The sequence below is a fragment of the Colletotrichum orchidophilum genome (assembly GCF_001831195.1).
Source record: "Colletotrichum orchidophilum strain IMI 309357 chromosome Unknown Scaffold_111.1, whole genome shotgun sequence".
Lineage (NCBI taxonomy): Eukaryota > Fungi > Ascomycota > Sordariomycetes > Glomerellales > Glomerellaceae > Colletotrichum > Colletotrichum orchidophilum.
In genome coordinates, this window is record NW_019173067.1 from 1 (window position 1) to 21,389 (window position 21,389).

The following is a 21,389-nucleotide window of genomic DNA, read 5'->3' on the forward strand; positions in this document are numbered from 1 at the left end:
TTTTGGTTTCCTGATGCCCCGCGCGTTCGCGCTCGTATCAAAAGGAAACCTCACGCTGACGGTGAAACAAGTTCATCTGGGGTCTCGAATACATCTACGACAACCTCCCGCAAAAAAAATGGTACGTCATCGTCGACGACGACACCTACCTCGTCAAATCCTCGCTGCGTCTCCTCCTCGCACACTGGGACTCGAACGTGCCGCAGTACATCGGCAATGCCGTCGGCGACTTCAAGGGCCGCTTCGCTCACGGCGGGTCGGCCGTCGTGATATCGCACGAGGCGGCCAAACAACTCCTCTCGCGGCGTGATGTCGTGGCCGCGGCGCAGGAGCACTCCCTCGACGAGACGTGGGGCGACAAGCTCGTCGCGACGGCGTTTCAAAAGATTGGCGTGTACCTCGACGAGCGGTACAGCCACTTTTTCAATGGCGAGAGGCCCAATATCAGCAAGATGATGGCCGACCGGTTCTGCTCGCCGCTCGTGTCGTTTCACGGGGTGGCGGACCCGGCGGAGATGAAGAGGATTGGGCGGGCGTTTGCGAACGAGAGGAGTCCTGTCTTTTGGGGCCAGTTGTGGGAGATTTATGGTGCGCCATCAGTGGAGGAGTTTAGGAGGCTGCCGATTCGGACGGGACGTGATTATGTTGGAAGGATTGACGAGCGGGCTAAGATGGTGCATGCTGTTGAGAGCGCGGAGACGTGTCTGAAAGAGTGCGAAGACATGGGGAAGAAGTGTTTAGCGTGGGCATGGGTCGAGCATACCTTGGAGTGCAAGTTGAGCCCGTGGATGATTCTTGGAGAGCGGGTCGAGGGGCACTACTCGGGGATCAATACCGGCGAGGTTGAGAAGCTACACGAGAGTTGCTGAGAGAAGAAGAAGACGGCGAAAGACGGTAATGGTAGACATGAAAGCGCGATGATACCCAGGGAATACGCAGGCGTAGTGGCGGCAAACAGGTTGGTGTACACTCGGGTTATATTACTGGGACGGCGTAGGTAACAGGCGTTGACAATCAATTTTGAAGCATCATTCTATTTGAAGAACGCTTTCTTTTCAAAAGTCTCGTTGACTGTCTAGAAGTTACGTTGCAGCCCGCGGCCGTAATCCACACGATATACCTGATACTGCGGCATCTCCGGATCCACGTGGGGGAGCATTTGAGCAGCAGACAAGATATGCACGCCGCACTCACACTCGTCGAGAGCTCGGCTTCGGGCGGGGTGTAACTCGGGCCGGATCGAGGACCGAGCTCCATAAGGCAGGTCCGGAAGGGCGGTCCCCACCCGATTGTGGCTCAGCAATCGAGACTCATCCGTGCACGTGCGTGGCTTGACATAGGCTGTTGCCGCCCCACCAAACAAATCGGGGGGTTGTCAATGTGCAGGGTGAGGTGCGGCGGCGGCCCTTCGGACGGGGAAAGAGGTCGGGTGTGTGAGGTCCCCTTTGGTTACACTCACTAGTGCGAGGGGCGGCCGTCAATGACGATGACGTCTCGTCTCGAAGTGGGCGCGCACACACACGCGAGCTCAGCCACGCTGCATCCCATCATTTTCGCCTCTTGCAATTAGTGCGGCGCATTCTTGGTAGCTGGTCTAGATGCCAACTGGTTTGTTGATGGTGGTCGACAGGACAGGACAGTTGACGTCAACTCAATCAGCTCTTTCCCACTTCCATCCGCCCCCCCCCCCCCCCCCCCCCCTTCATTGCCCCTCGGACACGGATTTACAGCAAAGCTCCTTCAGCCGTCTTCAACGGTCAACATTTAATTAAATCGAACTCCTTCCAATACTCTTGGCATCCGGTCTGACTTTTTTTCAAAGCGAAATAAAGACTCGAGAAAAAGCACCCCACAAAACGGACCACTCTCAGCTCCCTTCAGCTATTTGCTCCCCCATCGTCCAGTCAACCGACGAGCGGATCAGTTTCATTTCCCAACTCTTTTTGAAGTCCCTGTCGTCGTCGGTGGTGGAAATTCCTCCCGTTGGCCCTACCTTGGACCATCCAGAAGCTAGAATCGTAAATCGCAGCTCCTAACCCCTGTTGGGAGCCCCACCAAAAGCTTTCCCAGCAGCAGGGCCCCCAAAGTAACTGGAACTGAGGCGGACCGCACACGCACCATCAGCCGGTGCGGTCACTAAGCGGCGCCAGCCACTGCGCACTACGACATCCCACTTTCCCATAAAGACAGGTCCAAGACAGCTCAGCACGCGGGCCACTTATCTCGAGACCCCGCCTGCATGCCGTAACATTTGAGAGAAACTTACACACAAACATACAACCACATACACGCACCCTCGAGTCCGTATTCTTTCTTCTACTATATCCGTGAAGCCATTCAACAACTCTGCCAAAGTCACTCCAAGTCTGCAAAACACCTCTCACCTAACAAACATCATTCCTCGAATCGACAATGGCGGCCCAGACCCCAACATCAGCTCAAGCCCAGGCCAACCAGGGCAGCTGGGGAGCTTTCCTCAAGGTATGTCCTTCCTCTCCTTCGTCTTCCCTACCCCTCCCCTTCTCCTCTGTCCCTCCCTTGACACCAAACACGTCGCAACTGACACGGGTTTCCAATCCTCCAACAGTCCATCGCTTCCTTCAACGGCGACCTCTCCTCTCTGACGGCCCCGCCCTTCATCCTCTCCAGCACCTCCCTGACCGAGTTCTCCTCCTACTGGTGCGAGCACCCATCCATCTTCGCCGCTCCCGCAAAGGAGGCCGACCAGGCCAAGCGCGCCCTACTCGTCACAAAGTGGTTCATCAGTACCCTCAAGCAGCATTACGCCTCCCGCAGCGAGCAGTACGGCAACGAGAAGAAGCCCCTCAACCCCTTCCTCGGCGAGCTGTTCCTCGGCAAGTGGGAGGATGACGCTGGCACAACGGAGCTCATCAGTGAGCAGGTTAGGTAAGATGGCTACCTTTTGGCTCTTTTACCAAGATTTCAGACTCCAAAGCGTAACGTTAAGTTGCTAACCGTCGTGCTTTGAACAGTCACCACCCGCCCGCGACAGCCTACTCCATCACCAACCTCCCCACGGGCGTCCACATCGAGGGCTACAACGCACAAAAAGCAACCTTTAGCCGCACAATCAACATCAAGCAAATCGGCCACGCCGTCCTGACCGTCCCGACCCCAGACGGTAGCAAGGACACCTACCTCATCACCCTGCCCGCCCTGCACATTGAAGGCCTCATCTTCGGCGCCCCCTTCATCGAGCTCGAGGGCACCTCCTTCATCACCTCCTCCACGGGCTTCACCACCAAGATCGACTACTCAGGCAAGGGCTGGCTTTCGGGCAAGAAGAACAGCGTCATCGCCTCCGTCTACCCCACGGGTAAGGAAAAGGACGTGCTCTACAACGTCACAGGCATCTGGACAAAGTCCTTTGAGATTCATGAGGGCGCTGCCAAGCATAACTCGTCCAAGACGCTACTCGACACCTTTGACGCCGCGCAGCACCCGACTTCCAAGCTCGTCGTAGCGCCCATCGATCAGCAGCACCCTCTCGAGTCGCGCCGCGCGTGGAAGGGCGTCGCCGACGGCATCGCAAGGGGCGACATGGACCTCGTCAGCCGCGAAAAGACCGCCATTGAAAAGGCGCAGCGCGAGCTCCGCGCAAAGGAGAAGAACGAGGGCCGCTCCTGGGAGCGCAGGTACTTTACCGATCGCCACAGCGCGGGTGACCCCGTTCTCGAATCCCTCGGCGCCACTGTCGGCTTGCCGGCTACCGGCGACGCGGAGAAGACGGGCGGTCTGTGGCGATATGACGCTGTGAAGGCGGACAAGGCGCGCAGCCAGGCCGCGCTCAGTGAGGAGGACCAGGCCAAGATTGCAGGGGAGATTTTGGGACAGTAAAAGTTTATGAGCCACGAGACAGGACGAGAGGGGAGGAAAACACAATAATGAGGAAGGGCGTTCAAGCCTGGGTTAACTAGGCGGAATGGGTTGGCCCAAGATGCCTACCGGAGACATCTTGGATTGGGCGACTGCTAGAGCTAGCGAGTTGGCGCATCGGAGTTTCCCTCTGTGCCGCGAGCCTGAACCTCGGTGCGCAATGAGCACCGCGTAGAGTACTATTAATCGAATGGAGTCTTTGTTATCTCGTTGCGTGCCAATGTCACATACTATGTAGCTACACTGGTACATGCAATATCCATGTGCCAACTCTTCTGGCATCGCCTATCCTGACGATGGTGTAGATTGCTGTTATTTTGAGTGAGGCCTACCTAGGAAAAATCTAACCTCAGAGTGACGTGTGTCCACCCCCTCTAGGGGGATCGACTCGCGTCATCTGATATCTGACAAAGGCTTCTTCAGGGCTTCCAGAAAGCCAGGTATATATACATGTCCTCTGACGAAATGGCACTCGTACACCGCATTTGCAAAGAAAAATAATGAAACCCCCCCGGCCCCCCCGATGAAGGCAGATAGCTGCTTGGGTAAGTAAAGCGACTCAATAGAAGGATGGTACGCAAAAGGCCCCGACGGTAATTTCAACGCTATATTCAGCTTTATCCAACCTCGTCTCTGTAAAGCGACTGTCACAACCCTCAAAAAACTATGTACGTACCGTATTTTTGCACTCAAGGGCCGTACCTTACCTTGCGTCACAACGCTTCGAGCGGGCTCCCTTCTCTTCCAGCTTCTAGCCCCTCCTCCTCAAAATGCTGATTGGGGTCCCTCGAGGGACTTCCCCCCATGCAGATGCTTAAACAACAAGACTTTTACGCCAGCTGATGCAAAGTTTTTTTTTTCTGTCTCTCTCTCTTCTCGATGCAAGTAAAGTGCATGCATCCGAGCATGTGTGGTATGTTCAAAAGATTCAGTCTCAAGAATGTAAACGAGCCAGGGGTCAACGCAACATCGTAAGCCTCATCGAGGCGGTGGCCGTGTAGCACCGGAACGGCTCAAACTCGGGTGGCAACGCCCCAGTCTGCGAGGGAACGTTGCCGGCCTCGCTCTACGGGCTATCATCCCTCTCGAGCTCGTAGAATAGCAGGTAGACCTCGCGACGGAGATCGAGAACCTCGGCCGTCTTGGCTTCGCGAACCTTTTCGTCGCTGATGCGCCACCAGCGGTCGGTGGGCTGCTTCTTGCGGGACCTGTGGATAGGCGGACGAGGTGCCACGGCCATTGGCGTGGACCGTGGGGGACTGCTTCCGGGTGTGCTATTGCCGTTGACCTTTTGCGATATCTTGGAAACGGTGCTCTTTGCCGACGCCGTGAGTGATCGCACTGAACGGATGCTAGCCGAGTCAGGTTCCCTCTGCCTATCGCGCGGGGCGGATGTCGGACTTATTCGCTTCCAAACTCGGTCCTTTGGCGAGGCGTCGGATGACGAAAGCGAAGGGGTGGAAGAATGCGTTTCTGAGCTCGGCGTCAGTAGGTCGGGTGTTGATATAGCGGGGCTGTGTCCGCGAGCAATCGCACTAAGTTGCGGCGTCGACGGCTGTGGCGTAGCCGCGGGGCTGGCTGTCTTGCTGTAGATGCCCGAGGGCTGAAAGGTATTCTGGTTTGAATACGGAGCATAGGTATTCTGGCGCCGGAACGATTCGTAGTGCCCACTGTGATGGCTTCCCTTATGTGTGACGAGACCCAATAACTTGTAATTGCGACGATCGCGCAAGCCGCCAAGAGGCAATCGCTCGGGGAAGGCAACTTTGGCCGAGTTCTTGGTTGACGTTTGGTCGTAGATGGAGCGCGAAAGATGGACGGCAAGGATGCGCGGGAAGGACGTGAGGCGTGTCGACCGTGCGATTTTACGCTTGGGCGCATTGGCTATGTTGGGGAGAAGCACGTCCTCGGGAACATGTTCCGGATCAAAGTCAATCGCATGGCGCAACTTGCGCACTGCCTCCTCGAGTGCGGTCCTCTCAGTTTCGTTCTTTGCGTTTGCCAGGTCGCTCTTGAGGGATTCTTCGGCGTGGATCAGTCGGCACCTCTCGCACTTGAAATCTTCAATCATCTCCGTCTTGAAGATCTCGTCAAAGCACGAGCTGAGAGTGGTAGAGCTGACTTGGGGTACATTCAATGTCAGCATATAGAAGGACTCCTCTCTTGGCTTCGTTTTGTGACCACAGGTCTGACACTCGGACTGGGATTCGTATTTGCCTTCCATCGGGAAGCCTTCGTCTTCGTCAATGGGCGCATGGATACCATTGGTCTGGATCTTGGGGATGGTTGGCGTAGGTAATGCTGAGGAGGAGTCTTCGGCGTTGCCGTTGGCCAGGTCAAGGGTTTTGAGTTTTTCTTGTATTGCGTCGCCATTGACGGAAGCGCCGACCGAGGTGGCTCGTGAGGCTTCCAATTTTACCTGGGTGCGTGCCCTCTCGCCGGCGTGGTACTCTTCTTTGAGTCTCTCGGCCACGATTTGGAGAAATTCCTGGGCGTCCTGCTGCTGCCGACTAATACGCTGCCTGAAGGCTGTCTCAAGTACCCTCACAAACTCAATGGCAGAGATTGATTTCTTGTAGATGGGCCTTTCGTTGAGCGAATCAAGCATGTCCTTCAATCCTTGTGTGACCAATCCGCGTTGCATGCCCTCGATCTTCCATTCCGGGTAGTTCTTGCCTGGCGGCTGAACCAATTGGGAGTATACGCCCTCATCATCGATGTTTCGGCGGTGAATTTCGCGGATCAGGTACATGCGCAGCTCGCCGAGACCCGCGAGAGCCTGCAAGGTCGAGTTGATGAAGCAATCGTTTGCAGCATTGCGCAAGCCGACAACACCCTTCCTTCGTGACGACGAGGTGCTGGATTCGTCGATTGTGAATGTCGGCGCAAAGACGTATACCAGGGCAATGGCAGCAAGGGATGCGCCTGCGGCATAGGAGATGGTCGTGACGTTCTTGTCTGGCATGATTGGAAATCGGGAGGCTCGGAGTAAGCAAGGTGACGGGGAGGGGATCGGGGTTTTGCGCGAACAAGCGCGATGCTCGGGGGATGGCGGCGCCTGGACAATGGACCATGGTCAGCATAGGTTTCTCCAAACATTTCTGAACAAGTCCCGCGGCGGTGGTCGTGGTGCGTTACACCCGTCTTCCCGAGGGCCGCAAGGCGCAGGACGGAAGCCAAACTTGCCTATGCTTTCTGGAGGCGGAAGAAACGCAAGCTCATAACGCTGTGAAGACCGGGCCAGTAAGGATACAGGAATCCAACATTGTCTCTCCAGAAATGGCGGAGGCGGTGCCAATGTTTTCGTCAACGATGTCAACCCACAGAGGGCAAGGCCGTGGTACGAGTTCGGCGTAAGGGCGAAAGGGAGGAGGAGAAGTGACGAGGAGAGAGGTGAGGCGAGAACTGGAGAAAGAGGCTAGAAACTGGAGACGAGGACTGGGAAAGAGGGTCGGCGATGGAACACACCAGGTTGCTGGAATGGGTAGACTGGGGGGGTGGCAGAGTGAAAAAACGGGGTAAAATGGAGAAATCAAGCAGGTGGACGGGGGTCACCACCGACTCGGTGGATCGGAGTCGGGGAGACGGTCAGTGGCGCATATGGTTTGCCAGCGAAGCGAAAGCGCGGCGACAGCATGAGAGAAGGGGGCGGATGAGTAGGTAGATGGATGTCTTGTTTGCTGGTGTGTGTGTGCGCGTTGGTTCAAGAGAGCCGATGAGCAGGCATGACTCCTGTTGTCTGCCCTGGCAGTTAAAGGAGGGCCCTTCCAGTCGCGGTTTGAGGGTTGGTGTGTATTGCAGTATTGCAGGCCCGGGAGTGTTTGGTAAGGTACAGAACTATGTGGCTACCTACCTAGGTAGATAAAGGGGACGCAGAGAACAGACTGGCAAGACTTTGTTGCTTGCCTAAGACCGCGGGAACAATGGGATGCGAAATGCAGGAATGCAAGAGCAGTCGGCAAAATCCCATATGGCATGTACGGAGTATGGCTGCGCCTATCACCGCCTCGTTATGCGCGCCGCTGCGGCCGTCATTGCAGCCCGTCAATTGTCTCCACCTACTCACCGTTTCCCCGACGCTTTCCTTTTCCCCCCCAAATTGCTTCTTTTCAAGCCTCCCTTTTAGGACTTCCCAAGACGGGCGGCACTTCTTTCTTTCTTGAACTCATTCTTTTTTTATTTATTGGACGGGTGCTGAAGAAAGCGCGCCATGGCATTGGAAAGAACTCGTCTAGACCGACTTGCCTCCAAGAACAGTAGCCAGCCTGGAAACTTTTAAAATTTTTCCCTCCTTTTCTTCTTTTTATTTCCTGGCCAGCGCCACAGCTTTTGGCCCCGGCATCACCCGTTCGGCTCTCTCGGCCACCGTTGTTCCGATGCGGACTTTGGTGAGAGCCCGTCACATCCAATCCCATCACGTACTGCCAGTCAGTCTCCCGAGCTTCCATCTCGAGACTTGAGCGTGATTGCTTGGTTTAGAGTCAGGTCTTTCCCGGCTCTCCCCGCCGTTCATCCTGCCAGTCATCGCCCGATATGACTGGCCACCCGCAAAGCTTCCAACTGTTATTACGTCTGGCCGTTTCTCGTCAATACCTTACTTTACCTGGCTTTACCATACTTCACCAAACTTTACCAATGCACCTACGACAGATGGGCAGAGTAGCGTTGCTACGTTATTGGTGTGCCGCCACGCGCCATGCCGCCTCCAGCACCTCGGCCTGCATGTTCCACGACATATTCTAGAAGCCCGCCGTGGCCCTGCCCGTCCAGCCCTGCCCGCCCTGATCTCGCCGCATTTTACCTTGTTCCGCTGGGCCAACCGCTGGCCGAGTGACTTGCGTCGCTTCCTGCAAGGCAACCACTTCAGATATGTGATCAACATCCGCCGAAGCCACTTGATTGGGGACCGAGGCACCGTCTCTCCTACTAGCTGCGACGTGGGGGGTTGGAGAAGCAAAACTCTCCAATGCAACGTCACCCGACTTTCCTCACCACCAGGACCGCTCTTCTGCACGCGCTGACCACCATCGCCCGGATCCTTCTCTTATTCGTCCGCCGCTAGTCGTATATTCAGTGCTGCATGTCTCCAGAAGAAACCCAATCTGTCCGAACCATCAGACGGTTCCCCAGCATGTCCACATTACGACACAAAGGTACAGTAGTGGGAGCACTCGGTCCTAGCACCCATCACCTGTCAGATGCTGCGGACAGAAATCCGGCTCTAGTCAGTTACCCCTCAGTCCCCCTCCAGTGTCTGAGATATCCGGCAATACCTGTCTCAGAACCCCGCACCTGCTGCTATTGTGAACAGACTATACCGCCGTCTTGAAATTTGGGCGGTTAAAGTGTTGCTACAAGATTACGGACAAAGGCGGGATACCGCAGCGCCTCTTCCGCCGCGCTAGAGCCGAAGGCAAAGGCGAAGAATCTTCAGCCATCGAGCGCTGACCACCAAAAGGCCGGTGCGAGAGGCTGGCATGAAGGCGCCGCTGGACATCGAACCTACCTAGTCGTCGGTAGTCTTCAACATGTCCTGCGGCTCGTGTTGCGTAATATCGCGCCGCAGCAAGTCTTCAATGATGCCGCCCGAAAGCGAGCCGTGTCAAATTCACCAGCTTCTCAAGTACGGTATCTGTCTAATGCGGTTCCAGAAGAGCAACGACATGTTGGGAAATAAAGTCAACCTCGTCGTACACCTCAATACCCGCCCAGGCCAGAAATCCAATCTCTGGGGAAATTGATGTTGCTAATCCCAGATCCCGACCCCGGTCCCCGGATTTTGCCTCCTTATTACATGCGAGACACGGCAGCTTGGGTCTAGCTTGCAGCAAGCTGTCGGGTCACATCCCAAGACCTGACACCGCGAGTATTGACTGTTCAGGAGATCAATTAGACATTTGCCCCTGTAACCGAGAGAAAGTCACAAAGACCTCTTGAACAGAACAACTCTCGGTGCCGATCACGAATGGTTGCTCCTATACTCCTTCAACGGGCGGACTGTCCACTGGGTGGCTTTTCCAGTCCCAAATTGAACCATTCAATGCTGCCATTTTGACCCAGTCACAGCACAAATCAGTGGCGTTCTCATCCCCGTAAAAGGACGTTGGGATGTCGTATTTCTCAATGGCCAGCAGTCCCTCGGGGTCATATTCGTCCCATCTCGTCGTCTCTATTTCCGGGAGGTCGCTTTCCACATCGGCTAGCACGATCTTGATCTTCCGGGGTACCAAGTGGTCATAGCTGTTCAGCATGTGATAGTAGTCGTCTTTGATATTGATCCGCGGCGGCACGAGCGGCCGCGCGAGGATGACCTGCTCGAGCTGGGCGGTGTTTGCAATGTCATACCAGAGCCAATGGCTCGACATGGGGGCATTAAACAATAGTACCCGCCTCAGATTGGGCCATAGGCTCCAGCAGTTGACGGTAAAGGTCTGTTGCATAAAAGTCAGAGCCGGATAGTCTCGAAGGCATATAAGCTCCTCCAACTTGGAAAGCCTCTGGAATCCGTCCGTCAGAGTCGGTCTGACATCGAGATGGTCGTCGTAGCCGGACAACGTCCCGAACGGCATATCGACGATGAGGCGTTTGAGGGTGTCGCAGACCTCACAAAAGAGCTCGCGCACCCACATCGCCGTCGGTTTATCATCGAGCGACTTTCCAAAGGGGCTGAGGTAGAGAGATGTGATGGATTTGAGTGACAGAGTCGGCGGGAGAGTCCTGGGCGAGGGGGAGAAGAGGCTGAGCAGGAGCAGACTCAGGCGGCTTGTCGAGTCGATGTGCATGCATCGCTTGCGAAGTAGGCGGGTGCTAAAGTCATATGTCGAGCGGGAGACCCGACTGAAGGATATCAGAGCTTTCGTTGCACTATGGGATGCAGGCAAGATTGACGATTCATTCGACGGGAGGAGGCTCTCAATGATGTTCAGAATGAGTTCAGGCGGTAACCGCTGCCGCTCGACCAGGGAAGATGACATTTGCAGAGAGAAGGAGAAGAGGCACGCAGGCTTTGCAGATCTGGTCGAGGTCCGGTAACGCAACAAGCGGCCGGGAGACTCTTATCTGATGAGCTTAACTGACGGAAACACACTGACGACAAAGAACATTGTCGGGAGGAATGAGGGGAGACGCAAGCAGAGCCAGGCACTAGGTCTCGCTCGGTGAGGGGTGGCTGTCCCCGGGTGGTCCCACTTTCTCCGCAGCGCCCAATCCGGAGCCAGTCGAGTCCGCTTCACCGAAGGTCGCACGGGAATTAGGTACCTCTTCGATTAACGAAGAACATAAGTAGTCTCTATTTTTTTTTTTACCAACTCTACCTCAAACCCTGCCTGCCTCTGGAGTCGACGCGCATCCATTATGTGGAACCAATTGAGGCTTCGGCTATGTAAATCCCCTTCGTTTGTATCATCATTCAAATTCAGCTCAGATGCTGAGCTACGGACATTCGTCATGAGAGAGCATTTTCCACCGCAATTTCCGCTGACTTTGGCTGCCAGAGAGAGTTTCTCCTCAGTGTCGCATTCAAGGGGCCATCCCCTGATGTAATTTGCTCGTCCGGCAACCGTCTCGGCACCGCATCAGCCGCCGGTCCAGCCTGCCACAATGTCGCGCTTCCCCTCCGCAGGCCAGTGTCAGCGAGTTTCTGGGGAGTGAACTCGGGGCTAGACGCCTGCGACGTCTCGGAAGGCTGAAGCTCTTCTTCCACGCCGCCGTCTGCCATGGGCGAATCGACCAGCGCGGGCGGCACACTCGCGTCCCTCGTCACGTCTTGTTTGGCCACGGCAGTGTCCTCGGCCTCGGGCGCGAGGCTGACGACCATTCTCCCGCCGCGGATCTCGCCCTTCCTCATCCGGTCGAGGCCGCGGTTGATCCCCTCGAAGCCCTCTTCTACGCCAAGGACCTCGGGCGGGCTGACGAGACCACTCTCGAGCAGGCGCTCCAGCCAGGTCACGAGCGCCTCCCCAACAGCAGGGACCTCGTGGAAGACCTTGATGGGGACGGTGTGATACGCGACCCCCTCAGGCGCCTGCTCCTTGGGAAGACCAGTCAGCCCGATGAGATGCTTCACGGTGGGCGCCGAGTTGCGAGGCGTATCGGGGGGACTGGGCGGCGCGCCGGCATCCTGCGACGGCGTCAGCGCGCGCAGCAGCCAGCCGGCGGACTCCCGACCGCTGGTATCCAGCGCGAAGCGCAGGTCCTTTCCGACGTTGGCGCGGATAATGTCGATGGCTCGCGAGGGATCGTGGCTGTCGACGAGAAGATCGGGCCGGAGGACCGTGTGGTTCGACAGCCGCAGGCCGTGGCGCAGCTTGTCTACCACGGTGACGACCTTGAGACCTGCCAGCCGCGCGAGCTGCACGGCCAGGTTCGCCGAGGTCGAGGACCCGCCCCAGATGACGACCCAGTCGCCCGCGACGGCCCTCTCGTGGTTCCCAATGCCGGCGAGACACTCCGATCTAATGTCCTGCGGCAGACTCTCGGGCGGGATGGAGCGCAAGAGTGTGAGCAGGTCCGGCCCGCCGAGGACGTGGGAAAAGTCTACGCCCATGCAAACGCCCAAGGAGAGCACCGCGGCGACAAAGGCGACGCCCAGGGTCGCGCCGGCGTGCGGGGACACGTTGGCGGGGATGCGGGCCGCGTTGAAGTCTGCGGTGACGACGTACTCCTGGTAGGCGGCCTTGCGGAGGTCGCGGTAGTCTGTGGAGATGACGAGGACCTGGTCGCCTTCGCGGAGGCGGCTGTGGGATTTTTGCGGGCGGCGGACGACGCGGCCTACGAGTTCGCGACCTGAGATGTAGGGGAGTGTTGGAATTGCAAAATTGAAGTCGCTAATGTTGGGGGGAGTGCTGGTTAGTTTGCCTTGGCATCCAGAAAAGGCGCCGACACACGTTGATGAGAGTGTCAGAGAAAGGGGAAGGGGTGGTTTGGTTGTGTTTAGAGACGTACGGTGCTTTCCAGTCAATCGGGTTCAGACCGATGTGCTCCGTCTTCACCAGCACCTCCTGTTCATCTTGGATCTCGGGCACTTGGTACCCTTCTGCCGTCTCGTACGGCTGCTTTGCAGCGTGGAGGATGAGGACGGTCTGTGTCTCTGGAATGTCTGCCATGGCTTTTCTCGGTTTCTCGGTTTCTTACGGTCTCGCCGTTCTCATTGGTAAAAGTTTCAGGGGGTTCAAGGTGGTGAGACTATGCCTCCTGGTTGGTTATGAGATGGGAATGGCTTGTCTGCGGGCGTTTTTTCGACTCTGGCCGTATGTGCGTCGGGTATCTTTGCAGCTCTCGCCTTGGGCAATAGTTCCTCTCAGAGTGACGCAGAATTGCAAAGTGAGAAACTAGGATCACTCTATCCAAATACTGTAGAGAGGGGATAAGAGGAAAGAGGCGTGTTGGAGGAGGGGAGAGCACTCCAAATGTCACAATAGAATTGTTAAACTTTTTCTTTTTCTTTTTCTCTTGTCATTTTTTGCTTAAAGATAAGGGCCATTTGATTTCCCCTCCTCCCGGTGTTCGGAGTCGTTCTGTCGATCGGGAACTTGCTTTGCTTGGGCGCGGGGGGGTATTACGTGCTCTCGTAGTCCCGCATTGCGTGATTCTTCCCCAAGATGGCTGCATCGCCATTGACCATTCAATCAACCCCCCCGCGAAACCCCCTCCAAAGAAGACGAACCCGACAAGAACCAAAGTTTACCTGATGGACGTAATTTGAAACTCTCATTTATAGGCGGCTAATTACGTGTTAAGTTTTAGCAGCAGGCGTGGATGACTTCTTGGGTTTTCCAAAAGACTGGCGCAATCTTTCTCAAGTGCTGTCCTTGCGCCCGAGGCAATCTAATCTTGCGACAGGGAACCTGCCACACCTTCTCTTTGCATGGACTAGTGTACCTACCGAGAAGAGCACCCGAGTCGTCTGTTATCCCCGTTCGTTCGAAGCGCGGGCGGGTACCGCCCGGACCGATACGGCGACGAAGCCCGAGCTGAACCAACGACAGCCGGCCCCCTCCCTCATATGCTCTCCACCCAGGGCCCCGCCCCGGGTCACGACATGTTGCAGGATTGTTGCCAATTCACGTAGTGATAGATAGAGCGCGAGCGGGTTGGCCGATATAGGCTGCTGAGTAATTCTCGATGCTCGCGACTTTGGGGTGCTGCGGGTTTGGGTGTAATGGCGTGCTGGAGCGGAAATGCTGCGTTGACGCGACTGGGCGTTGGATTCGCATTGTGAGACAACAGTGATTGTCTTTCCAAGCTGACTTGCTGGTTCTCGCGTTGGATAGGAAAGGAGAAGGCTGTTTGGTTGCTGGTGTATGTGGTTTAAGCTCCGTCTCCGCTCACTCTCCCAAATTAATCCTGCGCACTTCGTCCCTAGAGCGTTGACACAGGATGAATGACATGATAGCATGCGATGGCTGAAGATCGGAAGAGAGTCAAACTTGGTCACATGTATGCCAGTCCCCCCCCCAAAAAATACAAGCGCGACTGTCTCGAAGATTGCGCATTGGTATCTCTAGAGCTTCCTGAGTTTTCAATGTGGAGGATCATCAAGTCAGCCAGGGGAACGCGAGTCAAAGTTCAATATCCGCCTTATTCAATCACACAAGTGAAAGTCACATTCAACAAATTGCACGGTGATAAACAGGAAGTTGAACAAGCCGGTGCTATGATTGTTGAGCAAAGGCGGGGGATGGCGTTAAAAGTAGTTACTCAGAGCTTGCATTGGTGATTTCCCAATCTCCTTTTGTCCAAGATTTATAAAATTTCATGAGGAATAACCTGGGAACTTCTGTCAAAGGAGCCTCTTTAAAAATTGTTGGTAGTCATATGCCACGTCCGCTATCAACCAGCCGTTCTTCACTTGACAAATCGGATCCGCTGAACAGATTAACAATATGATTATCGCAACCTATCTACCCTAAGTAGGTCTTCTTGTACGCCGTAGAGATCTCGCATCAATCATCCAAAAGACCACAACAAGGTTTATTCTCTTCGCCAACTTACTCCTCGACTTCGAGATTTCTGTGATTAGCCGACGAAGCTATTTCGGGGACCAGCTGGATTACATAAGTCGGCGTTCGATGCAACTCTGGAAACACGGATGGTCCCTGGACCCATGAAGATATCTTGGTTCTTGAGTTTCCAACTTTGCCAACTTTCTTCGCTCGATGCCTAAGGCCCTACGACAACTCGTCGTAACCTCCACCTCTAAGTATGACGTCCAAAAGCATGTACTGGGCAATTTTGAGCCCCGTCAGCGTTGGATTCGCAAGACCATCTGCATACCTCGATGGACGCCTTACCATCCGCCGGTGATGGCGATGCCGACGGGGGTTTCCCAAACATTTCAGAAACTCAAGTCGACCCCGACGGAGACCTCATCCTGCTAGCGGGGCAGCAGACGGAGGATCCCGAGGGGGCTTTCCGCGTCTGCGCCAGCGCCCTACGACGCTCTTCGCAGGTCTGGGAGAAGATGCTCTTTGGGCCGTTTGAAGAATCTAAGCCGGCCTTTGGGATATGGCTAGTGAATCTCCCCAAAGACAATCCCGGCGCGCTGGAGATTATCCTTAACATTATCCACGCGAACTTCCCCTTGGTCCCGAATTCGCCAAGCCTGTTCGAGCTGTATGAGGTTTTCCAGCTGGCAAACAAGTACGACATGATTTCGGCCCTACAGCCGTGGGCTGTTGCCTGGTCGAATGTGGCGGAGAGTGATGCGGCTGTCACCGACGGGCTCAGCGTGGCTGCTTTGGCCTACGTCTCCTGGGAGCTGGGACACGTCGAGCTACATAGGGAGATGATGGGGACACTGCTCCTACAGTCTTCTCTCGACAAGGATGGGCGTATGATTACTAGCGATGGCGTGGTGCTGGACGATTTCGAGCCCATCGGCCCACCTAGTCACCTCGGTAATTTCAATTCTACTGAACAAGTACATACACGCGCCAATTTTGCTGACAAAAAGTGTCTAGAGTTCCTACGCAGACAGCAACGAGACATCTTCCGCACTCTGCCACTTCAATTAAATTCCGTCATTAGGGAGCTCACAGGTGGCCAAGGCTGCTGCGTTGACGAGACCGGCCTCCGCGAAGAAAAGGCGGCGTGCAACAACATTATCCTTGGCAGCCTGCTTAGAGGGATGGCGAGAGCGAGGGGAATGATCTCCTTGACACTGACAGGCAATGCAGACGAGAGTGTTGCTGACTTTGCGGAGGTAATCAGATCTATTGCCGAACATATCTCTACCTACGCGGGGCACCGAGATCGATGCAGCCCTATCATAAGGATCAGTGACATGTCTCACAAGCTCCGCAAGGGCCGAATTGTAAATTTGACTAAGAACACTGTGGATAAGATGGAAAAGAGGCGGGCGGAACTGAAGCTGAGTCTGAATTGATCACCCACGCCAGAGGCCAGTGACTGCAACAACCGTGGACAAGACATAATCTCGAGAAACAATTGGGCAGTGAATTAATGAATCAAACTATTAATATATAGAATTATCCAACTTCTAAGGCAACGCTCCATGTCGTCGTAATGCATTTAGCTCAGAATACCCCTGTGGCCGTCGCCATCAGCATCCTTGAAGGGGTTCAGCTTGTCAACAAGCGAAATCTTCTTGCCGTTGGCATCGTGGGTAGCATGCTCAGTGGTGGAGGCCTTGCCAGCACCGCTCTGGCTGGTGCTGGTGCCTGTCGAACCGAACCGAGGCTGGAAAAGAGTTAATTGGATGCAAATGATCAATGATAAGCATGTGACTTACCTCAGACTTGTTCAGGCCTGAGCTACCGTGAGTTGCAGTGGTAGGACTACCGGAGGTGGTGTAGCTGCTAGCGGTGTTCTGGGCGCCGGTAGGATGAGTACCGTGCAAGATGCCTTGGGCAGTGGTGGTGGACTTATCACCTACAGTTTGGTTGTTGGTGAGGTTGTCACGACCGGTCTGGTTGTGAGACAGGTTGCCAGTTCCGGGCGTGTTGCTGGTACGAGAGTTGGCAGTCTGGGCAGCCGCAAGGCTCTCGGAGCCGCGGGTGCCAGTAGTACTGTGGGTGTTGTTGGTATTGTGACCGTGGTGGGTAGCAGCTCCCGCGGCAGCGGCGCCGGTGGCAGCGGTAGCAACCTTGCCGGAGCCGGAGTGAGTGTTGTGTTGGTCAGCACGCTGGTTCTCGAGACCGGTGTGGCCGAGGCCGCGGTCGCTCACACCGTGGGTACCGGACTGGTTGTTGTGATGCTTGTGGGCAGCCAATGCGGCCCCGCCTGCGGCAGCAGTGCCAGCGGCGGCAGTACCCTTCCCGGGACCGGAGTGGTGATGGCTAGCTACCCCACGCTCTTGCTCATGCTCGTGGTGCTTGTGAGCAGCAACGGCAGCACCACCGGCAGCCGCTGTGCCCACAGCGGCCTTGCTAGCGCCGTGGCTGTGGTCATGGCTGTGGCCAATGCCGGACTGGTGTGTGTTGCCGAGATCCTTGTGGAACTTGTCGGGGCAGCCCTCGAATTCGTCGTATCGGTGGTGACGGGGACCATCGAGACTGCCCTTCTCCTTGGTGAACTCTTCGAGGGTCTTCACGGGCAAAGTAGTTGCCTCATGGTGGATGGGCTTGGCGTGGTGCGTCTCGTGAATAGGGACAGTGGTGTGAACAATGTGGGGTTGAATGGTCTCCTTCTGGATAACGGGTTGGATGTGCTCATGGATGTGGTGATGCACTCTCTCGCCAGTTACAACGGGAGCAGTGGTTGTTGAGTGGGTGGTCTCGTGAGTGGTAGAAGTGTCCTTGAACTTTGCGTGTGCCCGTTCAAGGGTATCCTTGGTCTCTTGCTCGTTTCCATGGTCAAAAGTCTTGTGTGCAACAGGGACAATGTTGTGGTGGTGCTTCTCGGCGCTGGTAATTGGGTTAGTCATTTAATAAATCCTCGTGACCCTCGCACTGCTTACAGAGTCTCCTGGTGCTTGACAGGCTGAATAGTAGTATGGTGGTGATCTTGATGAACCTCCTTGTCGACTGCTGTCGTCACTTCCTCGTGACGGTGAGGGCGGACCTGTTCTTCGGTAACGGCTCTGTTGACATCTTCATCGACGCTGGTCTTGTGGTGTCCATCCTTGGAGATGAAGCTGGAAACGGCTTGTTTGGCTTTATCCATGATTGCGGTTGTTATCGTTGGTAAGTGTTTGATTGATTGAGTTGGTTTGGGTTGGATTGTGTCGTAAAAGGGGTTTCGGGGATGATGAAGATGTAGTATATATACGTCAAGTTGATCAAAAACCATATTTCTTCACGCACCTGGAAAGCATCTGAAATCGTCAAAACCATCGTAAAAAGCCCCAAAACGTCATGGGACACTGAATTTCAGCTACCCTAACACTAACGTCGCGTAGAGATTCGCTGAATCTCGAATCCATTCCCCATCGGCGACTGGAATTCCCGTGTAAAGGGACCATGATCTAACAAATCCGATGCAAGACGTCATTTCCAGATCATGCTGAGCCTGGACTCATCGAAATAAAACGCCTCAAGGGTTGTGCCGAGAGCTAAAGCGTTGGCTCTGATCATCCGGGGAAGCTGAAATTCGGAGCTATCCTTCTGCCACTGACGAGGTCGAGGAGCGACTGAGCTGGACATTCTTGGCATGGCGTCTAGCAGTGGATAACATCCAATGTTATCGGAGGAATGGGGCCTGTGAGTTAAGCCTCATTTAGTGTGATCCGCTGGGCCCGGTCGACGCAAGAAGGCTTGCTCTCAGTTCTCAGGAATCCCGGCGTGGTGGCGCGGACAGGTGTGTCTTGGCTAGGCCCGCGCTAGGCGTGGGTAGCTTCATATGTACGGCGTCATAATGGATGCGGCTATCGACCACATCGTCGGAAATGGGTAGTGCCGTGCAAATACCTCATGGCGATCGCGGGGTACTTGCTACGTAGACCTCGACACCGAGGATCAACAGAGCTTGAGGCGGTTGGCTTGCAATGTTTTGACCCTCTGCGCGTGTCAAACTCCCTTGCTAAGCATTTGCGGAAGGAGACTTGTCCGAGTATTATGACGACGAGCTCAGATTTGTATACCCAGTTGAGAAGTCAGGAGCGGAGCAGGGTCCGTGAAAGGCTGAAGAAAGGTCCAACTCAATCGTCGGCATTTGCCTCGGCGACGTGGTATTTGATCTGCACTGAATTTACCTCCTAAGTCTTCGCGATAATACTGGCGCCAAATCATCAACGCATTTGGTTGAATTACCCACCCGAGCTTTGGACAATATGATCCGTACCAATCATTGCGCGGAAAAATTGTTCATGCTTTGGGCGGCGAGGGTCGATACGATGCGAACGGTGCATGTGGTCTCGCTATTGCTTCTATTCTCCCCTCTTGTTCGAAGACTTTGAACAACGGCTGTTGAGTTCAAAATCCTTCGCTAGAATGGCGGGCAACAGAGGAAAGCCTACCACCGAGGCACTGGCTTCGGTTTTATTAAAGCCATGTTTCTGGTCCACGTTTCGGGGTCTCGCAGTCAACCAAGCCCAGGCAGTGTCTGACTTTGCCGGTACCCGTTGTTTCCCTGGCTACTGTGGTGTGGCTGAGTGCAAGTGGAGGTGGCGCTCTCCCCAGCTCACATAGCACATCTTCATCATACTCATGGAGAACAAAGGACTCGGTGTTCTGAAACTGTCGAATCATAATTAGCTGTTCCTTCCATGGCGATCTTCTTTGGCCATCTTGTGTGCATGTTTCATATCTGTGTTAGGAAGGCATAAAAGACGTTGAGAAAACAATAACGTTGTGACCTAGGCCAGGGGCATAAGCATAACCGATACATACACTGGCAGTTTACACAAACAGTGAATGCGTCCACTCTGAAAGGGCCACTTAATTGAATGAAATAGAAATGTCCATTTAAGCCTGGCAGGCGCCAATGGAAAGTGGAAATTGCGACTCATCACAACGATTAACAACACAACCCCCAGCAACTCTGCAATTCACTTCTTCTCGTTCTTTTCAACACAATTCCCAGCCCGTTCTTACCATTTCATTCTCAAGTCAACCATCGATCAGCAACATCAAAATGCCTTCGAACACTAACCAGTTCCTTCTTTTCGTCTCGATGCTGGCATCGATGATCCTTGGACACGTTGTCCTCGAAAACCCTAAGCCCTTCAAGTTTGTTGAAGATGGCCCTACTAACCCCATTTCTCCCACAGGTGACGACTTCCCATGCAAGATTCCCGCCGGGGCTAGCTACATCGTTGATGGAGCACCCACAGTCATTGCCATCGGCGAGACCTTCGAGGCCACCTTCCAGGGCCAGGCCGTCCATGGAGGCGGCAGCTGCCAGTTCGCCCTCAGCGCCGACGCCAACCCCACCAAGGATTCCAAGTGGATGGTCATTCATTCCATCGAGGGCGGTTGCCCAGCCCGTAACCAAACGGGTAACCTCGAGGGTCCCAATAAAGATAAGTACCCTTTCAAGATCCCCTCCAGCATTGCACCCGGTGACTACGTCTTTGCCTGGGTCTGGCTCGCCAGAATTGGTGGCCAGCCAGAGTACTACATGAACTGTGCCCCCATCACCGTCACTGGTGGTGACGGTGCCTCCAAGAAGAAGCGAGAACACTTTGCTGATCGTCGCATGTTCCTTGCGAAGCGTGAAGAGTTTCCCGAGCTCTTTATGGCCAACATTGGAGAAGTCGCTGGCGGCTGCACCACTGAAGAGGCTCTGGCTGTACAAGTTCCCATCGCTTTCCCCAACCGCGGCATCTATTTTGACCGGCCCGAGGGCGACAATCTCTACAAGCAACCCTGTGATGGCAATCCCAATGCCGGAACCCCTGTCAAGGCTCCGACTGGCGGCGATATGCCTCCTGGTACTGTTGAGACGGCTGTTCCGACCTCTTCCGTTGTCGACGGCTCCCCTATCTCAACCCCTATCCCGACCGCCTCCTCTGCCGTCACTTTATCTGTCATCACATCACCTACAGACCCAAACCCGGCCCCGACGACAGCTCCCGTGGAGCCTACTGCTCCCATCGAGCCCACCGCCCCCATCGAACCCACTGCTCCGGCCGAATCTTCGATCCCAGCAGCGCCTACTGTTTCTATGACCTCTCCCGCCGAGACTGCAGCCCCGACTGGCGTTGATCCGACCCCTTTCATTTCCGTCGTCACGGTCACCATCACCGCCACCATCTGTGAAACAACGACCGCTCCAGGTGCGCCTGTAGCTGAGCCTACCACTGCCCCGACATCTTTGCCTGATTCACCTGTCACTGACCCCGACTCTTGCACCGAGGGCTACTTGACGTGCTTGGAGGACGAGACTCATTTTGCTACTTGCACTGGGGGCCAGTTGACTGCGCCGCAGCCGATTGCCCCTGGCTTCAAGTGTGCCGCTGGAGAAGGTCAAGGTCTTGACATTTCGCCTATTGGAGGAGAATGTTAGAGGATGGAACTGAACTGCTACGGGGGCCAAAGTTTCTGCGAAAAGTGCTGTGCTTATGAACAAGAAGCTGTTCTTACATGTACTCT

At 55.0% G+C, this 21,389-nt stretch overlaps 8 protein-coding genes across 8 annotated transcripts; 4 read left to right on the forward strand and 4 right to left on the reverse strand.

Annotated features, from left to right (window-relative positions):
• Nucleotides 1-71: 71 nt before the first annotated feature.
• On the forward strand, nt 72-869 carry CORC01_10836 (glycosyltransferase family 31; the record flags this gene model as incomplete). Its single annotated transcript, XM_022622463.1, has 1 exon — nt 72-869. A coding segment is annotated over one exon (798 nt), but the record flags the coding sequence as incomplete, so codon positions are not given.
• A 1,543-nt stretch (nt 870-2,412) lies between these two features.
• Nucleotides 2,413-3,858, forward strand: CORC01_10837 (oxysterol-binding protein; the record flags this gene model as incomplete). Its single annotated transcript, XM_022622464.1, has 3 exons — nt 2,413-2,481; nt 2,588-2,907; nt 2,994-3,858. 3 exons carry the CDS (start codon nt 2,413-2,415, stop codon nt 3,856-3,858), a joined length of 1,254 nt encoding a protein of 417 aa, XP_022470980.1.
• Nucleotides 3,859-4,963: 1,105 nt separating this feature from the next.
• On the reverse strand, nt 4,964-6,862 carry CORC01_10838 (ubiquitin carboxyl-terminal hydrolase; the record flags this gene model as incomplete). The annotated part of the gene is made up of 1 exon (XM_022622465.1): nt 4,964-6,862. The coding sequence occupies one exon, from the start codon at nt 6,860-6,862 to the stop codon at nt 4,964-4,966; it is 1,899 nt and encodes a 632-aa protein (XP_022470981.1).
• A 3,010-nt stretch (nt 6,863-9,872) lies between these two features.
• On the reverse strand, nt 9,873-10,871 carry CORC01_10839 (uncharacterized protein; the record flags this gene model as incomplete). Its single annotated transcript, XM_022622466.1, has 1 exon — nt 9,873-10,871. The coding sequence occupies one exon, from the start codon at nt 10,869-10,871 to the stop codon at nt 9,873-9,875; it is 999 nt and encodes a 332-aa protein (XP_022470982.1).
• A 470-nt stretch (nt 10,872-11,341) lies between these two features.
• Nucleotides 11,342-13,001, reverse strand: CORC01_10840 (alcohol dehydrogenase GroES-like domain-containing protein; the record flags this gene model as incomplete). Its single annotated transcript, XM_022622467.1, has 2 exons — nt 11,342-12,722; nt 12,841-13,001. 2 exons carry the CDS (start codon nt 12,999-13,001, stop codon nt 11,342-11,344), a joined length of 1,542 nt encoding a protein of 513 aa, XP_022470983.1.
• Nucleotides 13,002-15,175: 2,174 nt separating this feature from the next.
• On the forward strand, nt 15,176-16,282 carry CORC01_10841 (uncharacterized protein; the record flags this gene model as incomplete). Its single annotated transcript, XM_022622468.1, has 1 exon — nt 15,176-16,282. One exon carries the CDS (start codon nt 15,176-15,178, stop codon nt 16,280-16,282), a length of 1,107 nt encoding a protein of 368 aa, XP_022470984.1.
• Nucleotides 16,283-16,428: 146 nt separating this feature from the next.
• Nucleotides 16,429-18,021, reverse strand: CORC01_10842 (allergen; the record flags this gene model as incomplete). Its single annotated transcript, XM_022622469.1, has 3 exons — nt 16,429-16,596; nt 16,649-17,762; nt 17,816-18,021. 3 exons carry the CDS (start codon nt 18,019-18,021, stop codon nt 16,429-16,431), a joined length of 1,488 nt encoding a protein of 495 aa, XP_022470985.1.
• Nucleotides 18,022-19,929: 1,908 nt separating this feature from the next.
• Nucleotides 19,930-21,303, forward strand: CORC01_10843 (endoglucanase; the record flags this gene model as incomplete). Its single annotated transcript, XM_022622470.1, has 1 exon — nt 19,930-21,303. One exon carries the CDS (start codon nt 19,930-19,932, stop codon nt 21,301-21,303), a length of 1,374 nt encoding a protein of 457 aa, XP_022470986.1.
• Nucleotides 21,304-21,389: the final 86 nt, after the last annotated feature.